Genomic DNA, 11,550 nt, shown 5'->3' on the forward strand with positions numbered 1-11,550 from the left:
CCTCCTTGTCCGCGGGCGCGGCGGGACTCGCGCGGGCCGCGGGCACCATGAAGATCTGGACCTCGGAGCACGTCTTCGAGTGAGTTGGGGACGCGGGGGCAACTTCGGGGGGAGCATGCGGGCAACTCGGGCCTGGAGTGACGCGAGGCCTAGGCGCCCCTCGGGATGCTTCCAGGCGTCCGGCCTGGAGGAGCGGCTGGGCCTGACCAAACGTCCCGGGGTGGAGCGGGGGCTCAAGGTCAGGACCCCAGGGCGCCGGCCATGGAGGGAGGCGGCAACGGGCCTCCAGGCCCTCGGACGGATGGTGGCCTGAGACGGCCACTTCCGGTCTGCTCCAGGCGACCTCGGTCGGGGGCGTCGCGGAGCACGAGGTCCTTGACAGCTCCCGGCCTAACACCCGCCGCCCGCCCACGCCTGCGGGAGCCCCGGGCCCCACGGGGCAGGTGCACTCTTCTCTGGTCTCGGCGCCCGGCGGGTGTTTGTCTCCGAAGGTGACTCTGGGCAGGGCCGAGCCACCAGGATGCCAAACTTTGCCACAGCTCGTCGGCCCAGGAAGAGCAGCCTGGGATTTGGAATCCAAGGCCTAGCTCTGTTCCCAAGAAGCTTGTGACCTTGGGGTACCAGTTTTCATCTGAGAGATGGAAGAGGACTGACTGTGGCGGGCTCTTTAAGTAACATGTTCGTGGTTAGCGTGAAATGAGGGAAAATGAGAGGCCGTAAGCCAGTTGGATATTGGGAAGTTCCATTCTCTTCCAGTTCCATGATTCCATATACAAAGGAATCATGAAAGTGAGCAACCGTATTGTATATATTTTCCCTAACTGCTTAAGCCATTATCCCAGCACTCTTTATAGACTAATTAGTCTGTTTATTGGAAAAGCTGTCTTTGTCATAGTCCACATGAGATTTTGTATTTGAGTCCATTGCTAAGCTCTCTGCCCTAGTCTCTGATCTTGCTGTTGCTGCCACACTGTTTTAATTGTTACAGCTTTGTAGTATGTTTTAGTTTAGCTATTTGAGTTTTTAAAAGTGTTTCTAAGGGCAAGTTAAAAAGAGGTTGTTGACATTTTTACAAGCTCAGTGAGTCAGACACATCCAAAGGTCTACTTTTTTCTGGAAAGTATTACAGTCAGAGGGAAGTTAAGGGTTTTGTGTGTGATATTTAATCTTTCTGGGGAAAGAAAGGCCCTGAACAGGTAAGTTTTCTGATGCTCTTTAACCCAGTGACTTCCTTCAACAGTGCATTTGAATCCCTGGAATGCTTCATTTCCGTCTCCTTCCGGATGTGAATGTTTTAGAAGTTCTTCCCACCGAGTCTCGAGTCTCGTTAAGACCATCTCCTCCCCGTCTTCCCAAGCACGCTTCTCCTGGGCTGGTCCCTACTCCCAGCTTTACTCATCTTGCCATTTTCTTCTACAGCCCTTCACTTCCCCTTCCAATGTAAATGTATTCTGTTGTAGGCCTTTCTGTCTTGCATTTCATCCGTGATCTTAATCTTTTTCTCTCTTATGTCACAGACCGCTTTGTGTTTTGATGAAAACGCGGGGATCTCCTAGAAGATAAACGTTTATCAAATACGTTGTGTACATAGTCTGGGAAGACAAGCCCTGATCTGGGCTTTCTTCCCACGTGGTCTGGGTCTGGCTGTCGGGTCAAGGTCCCAGCTGATTCACACGTATTTATGGTGTCCTGCCGGGACCTGCTGGGCTGAACACGTCTCTCTGAGTGGGGAAGGCTGTGGACTAGAAGTAGACACAATACCAAACACACACAGACCCACGAGTATAGAAAAGCCAGGATCGGGTGGGCCCAGCTTCTCTGACGGAGAAGCTGTGACCAGGAACCGGCCTCAGGTTTATTCTTTTAGGTAAAGAGCAGGAAGTGGGGGCAGAGGGAATGGGTGCAAAGGGAGTGGGAGGAGGAAACAGGGTGCAAAGCCAGTCGTTGGGGATGTTACTCCCTGCAGATGTGGCGCCATGTAATTGCTCTGACCTTTTTGGGGTAGAATCCAATGAGCACATGGAGCTTCCTTTGGCCTCGAAACTGGTAACAGCAGGCAGGTAGCGCTTTCCGACGCGATTGCTCTCTCAGTAGCCATCGCTACAGTGGCTCGCAAAGCACATGCAGGCGCCTACAGGTCCTGGTCCTGCCCCGTCCCGTCCCGTCCCCCCCCCTGCTTTCTCAGAGTGCCGCTCTCCGCAGTGCCCAAATCCGTACCTTGAGCTCCAGCCCTTAACTCCAACTCGGTGTTTTCAGGTGCGCAGACATCACCTGCCCCACCGGCTGTTCAAGCAGCGCGTCTCAAATGGAAGTTAGACTCTCCCCTCACAGGGCCCACCGTCTCCTCATTTCCCCGTTTTCACAAAGTTACGCGGTAACAGGGCATCTCAGTCTTCATTCTGTGCCTCGCCCTCCCTTGCTTGCCCACGCTGCCTTCTGGGGCCTAGCACACAGGCAACAGCGCCATTCACCGGTGCCTTCCACATACACGGGTGCCCACCACGTCCTGTGGAAGAGTCACATCTCTGTAAACAGGACGGCACTGCCGCCTTTGGAGGTAACTGTCCCCACCTCATTTTATAGGGGAAGAAATTGGGCAGTGCAGTAAGCTGCAGCCAGGTTCTCTGGCGCCACTTCAGCGCTGCCTCTGATTGCCTTTCAGGGTGAGGTCTTTCTCACGTAATTGCATTAATACGTGAAGGTGATTGCTGGAAAACTGTTCATTGTAGCATGTGTCCTTTCGGGGCCTGAGTTGTTCATAAAGCAGCTAAATTAGCAGTGATGCTTCCAAGTGGGCTCCGACAGGAGAGATGAACTAAATTACAAATAATGCAAAACCACCCTGGGGCCATATGATTATTAATTTTTCAAAGAGGGTAGGGAGAAGAGAGAAGCACATGCAAGCCAGCTAACCATAGTATACGACCAGATAAAGAGAGGCAAAGAGTCCATCTGATTTTCATTTTAGATAGTTGCCTTGGTAACAATCAGAGTGCTTGGCCTGTATCACTTCTGTTGGAGGAACTGCTTAGATTTACGGGGCAGCCCAGCCCACATACCTGCACTGATTGTTGAATAAGGCTTGAGATTAAAAGCAGAATGAGATTCATTTAGACTGTATTGTGGAGAAATGAAATCATGAGGAATGATGGCACAGGGTTGTGGGAATGAATGGGACCGATCTGTCCCTGTCCACAAGACGCAGTTGTCAGTCCGAGTTCTCCAGAAAGTCCAAATAGATTGCTTGTTTTGCTTTTAGAAAAATAAAAACTGATGCTTATTTGGTTTATCAGTCTTTGTCTCCAGATTTTGCCTTCTTTCTTTAAACGAAAGTGAGAACACAGATACAGTTGAGAAGGGTGACTCGCGTGCAGGTAGACTGCACCACCTTTGATACTGATTGGAGTTAATAAGGAGTGTTTTGGTAAAGGGTGTACTTTATACAGCCATCTTATTCATGGAGGTTGTGACGTGAACAATTGTACACCACATTTTGAATCACCCAAGTGCGTGTACTTTTTCAAGAACATAAAGATGCCGCACATTCTCCAATGGTGGGATCTTGTTACTGCTCCAGCCCTAGGTAATACACAAATGTTTACTACAGGACAAGAGACTATTTGAAAATAGCATTTTAGGAGTGCTTTCAGAATCTCTTACTGTACTGATTGACCCTTCTATTTCTCTAAGAATTATTTAATTTATTTATTTAGGAGAGGTTTTTGCTATAGGGCGTGTGCGCTCACCAGAAAGACAGACAGAGACAGAGAGACAGAAAGCATGAAATCACCTCACCAGGGAGGATGGCCATGCCACAGTCCCTTCTCCATTCTCCCCTCGGTATCTTGGGCACACATGCACATGCCCAACGTGGATTTAAGCCACCAGGTCCGGGACTCAGACCGCAGTCAACTATGCGGGAGTCCAGCAACATAGTCATTACACCAACTGCTGGTCCCTAATTTTATTTATTTATTTGTTTATTTATTTATTTTTAATTTGACCAGAGGGAAAGTGAGAAAGCAAGCCAGCAGGTGCAGGTCTTGAACCGTGGTTGGCCATGTGGAAGTCCAGTGCCTCAGTAACCACACCATCTGCCAGCCCCTTGAGAGACCTTTTCAAAACAGAAATCGGAACTACTCCTTTGAGAAAAGTAATGGATTATGATTGACGATAAGGGGTGCTGTTATTTATTACATTCATATAGAGAAACAATTTAATTAAGTCAGTAAGGCCAGCAGGTGATGTGGTGGTTAAGGCACTGGACTCTCATAGACAACTGTGGTTTGAGTCCCAGGCCCCCTGGCAGCTTTCTAACTTACCTCCTCCCTCCCTCCCTCCCTCCCTCCCTCCCTCTCTCCCTCTCCCCCTCTCCCTCTCTCTCTCTCTCTCTCTCTCTCTTTCTCTTTGAGCACACGTGCCCTATAGGAAATTTTAAAATAATAATAAAGTTAAATAATTCTTTTTTTAAAAAGTGAATAATGCTTTGATTTTTTTTTTTAGTACCTGTAAGTTCTTTACTTGTTCCTTTATAACCTCATAGAGTTGGTCAGAGAGAGGAGTGAATAGCACAGGAACAGTTGCGGGTGCTTGTTTTAATAAAACATAATTTTTAAATATATTTTTATGACTTAGTGGTTCTTCCCAGAAACAGAATTTACATATGAATATAGATAATGATAAATAAGGATTATTTAAGAAATGGTCCTGTAATGTTCTATAGGCTATTTTGATCTTCAAAGACAAGATCCTGTTTGATCTTAGGAATACATTAATTAGATTACATTATTTAGCCTGATTCTGGAAAAATATCAAAGTCTATTCACCTTAAAAGTGTAGACAAGAAAAAATATAGATTGGGGCAAGCCAGTAGCCTGGTGGTTAAGGCAGCTGGATCCCACCTGGGTGACTACAGTTCTAGCCCTGGAGCTTGGTAGCTTGAAAAACATGCCAGGTTGGGGCCAGCAGGTGGCATAATGGTTACATCACTGGACTCCCACGTGGCCAACTGTAGTTCGAGTCTTGGGATTGGCAGTTTGAAACTCATGCTGGGTGCAGGTGCATGCATGCCCAAAATCACAAGAAGGAAATGGAGGAGAAGGGATTGCAGTATGGTCACCCCCTCTGGGTGGTATTTCTTGATTTCTGTCTCTCCGTCAAGCACATGCGCCATACAGCAAGAATCTCTCTTAAAAGGGAAACATGCCAGGCATGTGTGCATGCATGCCTAATCCTGAGAAGGAGGGAGAAATGGAGCATGAGAGATCGTGATGTGACTCCCCGTGGCCGGCAGGGGGAGGTTCCTCAGCCCTCCTTTTCCCCTTGTCTCTGTCTTTCTCCAGCAAGTGTACGCACGCTGTCAACATTTCTTTTTTAAAAACTAGATCTGTTCTCCCTAAATTATCATCCATTGTTTCAGAAAGTGATTCTCCCTAGATAAACTAATTGAACTTCCATTGTAAAGAATGATTTGGTGGGTTATAAACTCTGTTTAATCATTTTGCGTATGTCTAAATGCTTGATTTTGGTTCATGTTGTCAGCCACCCATGGGAGACAGTTACAACAGCTGCAATGCAGAAGTACCCAAATCCTATGAACCCCAGTGTGGTTGGAATTGACGTGTTGGACAGATACATCGACCCCTCTGGAAAGTTGCACAGCCATCGGCTGCTCAGCACCGAGTGGGGACTGCCCTCCATCGTGAAGTCTGTAAGTGCCTTCTTCCCGGGAAGTGGCTGCTGCGGAGCAGTGTTCTAAGCCACATTATAATTTCAAGTAGGTTGTGGGAGCCGATTCTGAATGTCATTTTTGCATCAGTTCAAATTGTATTATAATAAACTTGAGTTATGAGTGTATAATGAATTGGAAATATTATTACAGTCTTCAGAAGGCACCCGAGAAAACCTCTGAAGGAAGCCGACTAATGCTCCGTAATCTAAATGGAGTTATGTTCTGCTTCTCCTGTGTTTGCCGCCGACGTGAGGCCAATAGTCAGGTCTGGGAGTGGTGGTCCGGTCGTGATTGTTGGGGACAACCCCTGTGGTCAGTGGTGGGCGTGCACAGCATGTGAGGAGTGTGTTCCTAGACTTGCTGTTGCCAAGTATATTCCAAGGTCCAGAATGGTTCTGTTCAGTTACAGACAGGCAGGCCTCAGTGAGCTGATTTAACTGGAAAGAAAGTAAAAATGCCAGTTTATCAGAGTGTAAGGAGAGTCTAGTGCGACAAGTGGATGCGGGTTTCTGTAGAAGAGTATCCCTAGAGAAAGCAGGTCCACTCCTACAGTCTTTCCAGCAAGAATGTACTGATTGCCTTTTTATATAAATCACAGCAGTAGATAGCGGGGACACAGGAGTGAGTAAGATCAGGGACGTGCTCCAGAGCACAGCATAGAAAGTGACACTGCGTGCTGGCGCGTGCTCCTCCTCCAAGTGGCGGCTGTTCTTTTGTCTGGAGCAAAGCCCAGGCACCCCTGTCCCCAGGACCGCTCTCGGGACATATTGACAGTCTGAGCGCTCCTTTTCCTGGATGTTGTGTGTCCCAGAGCTTCAGATGTGTATATTTCAGCCGCAGTGCTCCGTCGTCCTGCCCTGGCAGTCTCGGCGTCGTGGCTCTATTCCTGCCGCGCTCTGTGGGCTGGTTTCTGATTGCCTCTGGCAGTCCCTCCTCATCCCTCCGTGGGGCTCTGCCAATTTGAGTAGACCCGTCTGACCTTTGTTTCCTTCTGGATTTTGCAAAACAGATTTCTCGTTCAAGATCCTCGTAACACATTTTTACCTTCAAATGGTAAGAAGCCCTCCTCCCTTGATTACCACCTCTCCCTGTTTTCTTAGCTCATCGGAGCAGCGAGAACCAAGACGTACGTGCAGGAACACTCTGTGGTTGACCCCGTAGAGAGAACGATGGAACTGAAGTCCACGAATGTGAGTTCCGGCTCCCTTCGGCTTTAGCTTGGAACCGCCTGACGTATGCTCTCATCTCACAGCAGTGGGTATGGAGACGCAGCACGTTCTGCAGCACAGGCAGGTCAGCGTGCCCAGGAGGCAGCGTCTGGCCTTGGTTCTGGCCTTGGTTCTGGCCTCCTTAGCTAAGCCCGTCGACTCCTAGGGCTGCACACGGGAGCGGGAATGGGGGATCAGGTGCACAGCTTCGTGCTTTTTCCACATGCAGTGTTTCAACAGCAGTAGGCAGAGAAGCCTGAAAGTGAAGGCACCGCAGTGGCAAAGCGGTTTTATTTTTTTGTTGCTTTATGTGTTTAGCTAGTAGGATTCTGGCTTCTGTATTCATTTTGGGCGTTTTTTAAAATCTCCATTTCCAAAACGATTTCACTTTATTTTTTCGTTTTATAGATTTCATTTACAAACATGGTTTCAGTAGATGAGAGACTTATATACAAACCACATCCTCAGGACCCCGAAAAGTGAGTAGAAAGAATTTTAACAAACTTACGTTACAGGGTGTTTTCGTTTTTCTTCTTCTTTTTCTATACTTGTCACTTCTTAATGAAATCACGTCACCTGAAGAGCTGTGTGTTTACCTAGGACTGTTCTAACTCAGGAAGCCATCATCACTGTGAAGGGGGTGAGCCTCAGCAGTTACCTCGAAGGGCTCATGGCAAGCACAATATCTTCAAATGCGAACAAGGTGAGTGGGTGTGCCTCCGTGTTGATCATTCCCTGGCCATTTCCCACGAGAGCTCTGGGCTGGATGTGTGCATGTCCTCGTGGGCTGCCCCTCAGTCCTTGGCCATCGGGAGCCGCCAAGCACAAGCCGCGGAGCCCAGCCCACCGGAGCTCGCGCTCCAGCTCCACAGCCTTTCACCCTGGGCAGCCAGCCTTTCTGAGCCTCAGTTTCCCCTGGGAGAGGAGAGCGCCCACTCAGGCCTATGTACGATCGGTGAGATGGTGTGTGGCCCAGGCCCAGCACGCAGGGAGTGCTCTTTGACCTGAGGTTGTGTGTCATTGTTTCAAGCAACCATTTCTCAACCTTTCTTCATCATCTTTCCCCCAATCCATTTCCTCACTGCCACCCCTATGAAATGATTTATTGCCACAGATAATATGTGTACTTTATTCAGAAGAGAGGTTTTTCTCCTCACTACCCCCAAAACCAATTTTTCTCCATTGAGAATCACCTTCCACTGAGAATGCGTGATTTAACACGCACTACATTGGGAGAGATGCCTACGAGCCGTTCCTTACGTGTGCTTATACAGCCGTTAGCAGTCAGCGATGCCCACCGATGACCTCTCTGTGCAGGCAGGGGGCAGGAGTAGCCTTTCGGCAGGGAAAAACACAGCACTGCCTTTGTGGAACTCGGGAAGAGGAAGCATGTCATTCGGAAAGGGAAAGCACGGGAAGGTGTGAGAAGGCTGTGACCATTCAGTAACTGAGGTTCCTACCAGCTGCCAGATGGGGAGGGCTGTGCCAGGCAGAGCGTTTGCAGTAGCAACACCAAGAGCGTTTGGAGTAGACACACCGCATGTGCCAAGGCCCTGAGGCAGAAGGCACAAGCTGCTCCTCTTCCCATTCTGCAGGGAACTGCACAGAGCCGCAGGAGAGAGCGTGTGAGGAGGGCATGGGGACCAGATCCTGCAAAGCCTTTCACATCATTCTGGCTTAAAATGTAGCATACAAAGAAATTTGACCTCCTTACCTCCAAAATAGGGACTACTCTAATCATGAGATAAATAAAACATCCTGTCGTTAATTTTTTTTTCCTGCCCTTTTTTTTTAAGTTTGGTGTAGAGCATGTATGTTCAATGAGGAGAGAGAGAAAGACAGAAGGAAAGTGAGGAAGTGCCCCCCTGGGGGGACGGCTACACTGCAATCCCTCTTCTCCATTCTTTTCTCAGGATGTTGGGCACGCACACATGTGCACCCAATGTATTTTTCAAGCCACCAGTTCCAGGACTCAGTCCCAGCCATGGAGGATCCAGTCGTCGTAACCACAGGCCATTTGCTAGCCCTAATTATAGAATTTTTTGAGAGCATCTTCTGTATATAAAATAAAAATCAGTTTATGGATCAAGCTAGTTGCTCAAGACATTTGTTGTTTGGTAAATAACATTAGGAAAAAAAAAAAAAGGCAAAGACAAAAACAAGCCTTAGACTCGTAGTGTCCCTTGTTACTGCCTGTGTGTCATTTATTTGATGTTGTGCCTTTGCTCTTGGTAACAAAATGTATTGGATTTTTTTTAAGGGCAGAGAAGCAATGGAATGGGTAATACATAAATTAAATGCTGAGATTGAAGAATTGACAGCTTCAGCAAGAGGAAGCATGAGGACACCAATGGCAGCTGCAGCATTTGTTGAGAAATGACAGTGAGAGTTGGTGTACATCGGGTCCCCCAGGTCCTTCCATGCTGGCAACATATTTATTTGTTATTTAAAAACACAACTATATTTTAGGTAGAGTTCTTTTAATAAGCTGAAATGAGGCTTTGTTTTGGTGAAAACAAAGAGATGCAGGGCTTCTAAATAAAAGGGATCGTATGAAATTAGTGTTTGAAATGATTGTGTAAGTTTGACGGTTCCAGTACTTACATGGAAATTTAACAATTTTTTTTAAAGTACTTGGAAATTAATATTGACATTGGACCTCTTTAAGGTAGAATTTTAAAGCTTTTCACACGTTGGAACTCTACCTGGCTTCGGACCAACCCCAGAACAAAGCAGAGCCACCTCTTACATACATGATTGCCCTGCTGTAATTTTTGACAGCTTGCACGAAGGAACTCACTTTAAAAGGAGAAATCAGTTTTAAAAGATGTTCATTTGTATAAAGTAACTTGCTCTGCTGTAAGCCACCATCAAAATCCAGTGTTTGAATTTGGTACTTAATTTTATCAGTCAAGTAACATATGACTCCAACACAAATATGACTTTACTGTATTAAAAAGTACTGTACTAACTTGCCAAAGCCTTGTGACTTAGTAAAGGTATTACCTTGCTTGGATTTGTACTTTACGACTCAGTAGGCTGTACCATGGGCTGGCTGTGTTAACTGAAATAATAAAAGTCATGACCCGACTTTTGTAGCACTCTAAAATGAAACAGAAGAACAGCTGTTCACGTCTCTTAGCGTTTCACATTTGCCTGCCTTATGCATTTCCATGGTCAAAATCATGGTTTGTAATTGCTAAGGCATGGCATGTCAGGTTATTTGAATACAATTACTTTTGAAGTAATTATGACCACAAAACATCTTTCTTTCATGAAGAGTTGTACATCATTTGAAATTACTCAAATGATGCCCTGATCTGAAGCATAAATCCCAGTTAGTTTTAACGTTTTTAATAATACAGAGCCACTTCGGGGGGGTAGGGGCGTCGGGAGCATGAAAGAACAATGGGGAGGGGAGGATCGGCCTAAACTAACCACTGATGAACTGCACTGCAGCTTTTATTTCTGGGGGATTCTAATTTCCGATGCCAGAGAGCAGCTGCAAACTGAAAAACAACCCAATGAACAATTTTTCTGTGACATTTTGTGGCAAACAATTAACCACTAATACCCTTGATTTGGAATATTGCATGCAGAGTGTTTTGTGAAAGGTGAGTAGCTCTCGCTTTTGTTTTACAGTACAGTGTGCTAAACTTCTAGTCAATTCCTCTAAGAGCCCAGTTAGTAAATGTACATAACCCAATGTACATAAACCACAGAAAGTGTATCAAACTATTTTTTCAATTAGTGTTTTTCTACTTAAAATATTGTATAGCTTGGGACGTATTAGGACATTTGTAAAAGCCAGTTAAATCCAATGTTTTCTGATTTTTTTTTTATAAGCTAAGGAGATTTTAACAACTGCAGTAACATTTCAATTAAACAAAACTGCTAAATTTTGATACTTGACAAAAAGTTGCCTTGTATGATTTCTGTAAAATCCCCTAAAGATTTCTAAATACATCCTTTTCCTTGATTTGCTTTTTTACTCTGCTCTAATGATTAAATCCTATAAATTTTCATTTTCCAGTAGTTACCTATTTTTAAATAACTGGTAATTCATGGCACCCAATAAATGCACAACAAGCAAGTGCATTTATTAAGGGGACTAAACTGAAATAAAGTGTTAATAAATGAAACTCTTGGACCGTTGAGCATGTTTTCCTATTTAATACTAAAAATGGACTTATATGAATTAAAAAACTTTACTGCTAATAAAAACGTCCTTTTAACTATGATGTTTTTCCTGATTATAATTTCTTGGTAAGTTAAAGGTTGGGGGGAAAGCCTATTTTTCTCCTTGTAAGAAAAGCACTTCCTTTGCTGGACTGGGAGCCATGGCAGCGCCGGAGGTCGAGCTTGCAGGCGCACGCGCGTAGTCCCGCTGCGTCCGGCCTTCGCCCCTCCCCTCGCGGGGTCGCGCACCACAGGTCACGTCGTGACTTTCAGCAACGCCGGGAAGCCGCACGCGCGGCGGCCCTTGGTCTCCACTTCCTCTAACCACGCGACTCCGCCGCCCGCCTCCGCTCTTGCCCCGGCCACACCCGCCAGGGTACTACGGAAGCCCGCGGAGCACCCGCCGTGGTGCCGTGGCGGCAACAGGCGGGC

At 46.6% G+C, this 11,550-nt stretch overlaps 2 protein-coding genes across 3 annotated transcripts in view; both read left to right on the forward strand.

The window, feature by feature from the left end:
* The window catches only part of ATP5F1E (ATP synthase F1 subunit epsilon), a 16,924-nt gene that overhangs the window by 1,672 nt on the left and 3,702 nt on the right, over positions 1 to 11,550 (forward strand). Inside the window, exons 2-3 of the mRNA XM_006141858.2 lie at positions 3,950 to 3,955; positions 11,455 to 11,463. The gene's annotated coding sequence lies outside the window, so the exon portion shown is untranslated. The remainder of the gene's footprint in view (positions 1 to 3,949; positions 3,956 to 11,454; positions 11,464 to 11,550) is intronic.
* On the forward strand, positions 7 to 10,545 carry PRELID3B (PRELI domain containing 3B). 2 transcript variants are annotated; one of them, XM_006141856.3, is made up of 6 exons: positions 7 to 79; positions 5,542 to 5,710; positions 6,832 to 6,921; positions 7,348 to 7,418; positions 7,540 to 7,642; positions 9,200 to 10,545. In XM_006141856.3, the coding sequence occupies exons 1-6, from the start codon at positions 48 to 50 to the stop codon at positions 9,317 to 9,319; spliced, it is 585 nt and encodes a 194-aa protein (XP_006141918.1). In that variant the 5' UTR covers positions 7 to 47; the 3' UTR covers positions 9,320 to 10,545. The 2 variants fall into 2 exon arrangements, with proteins under 2 accessions (XP_006141918.1, XP_006141919.1); XM_006141857.3 differs by lacking the exon at positions 9,200 to 10,545 and adding an exon at positions 8,853 to 9,028.

Source organism: Tupaia chinensis, unplaced genomic scaffold (genome assembly GCF_000334495.1).
Source record: "Tupaia chinensis unplaced genomic scaffold, TupChi_1.0 Scaffold000066_1, whole genome shotgun sequence".
NCBI classification, from domain to species: domain Eukaryota; kingdom Metazoa; phylum Chordata; class Mammalia; order Scandentia; family Tupaiidae; genus Tupaia; species Tupaia belangeri.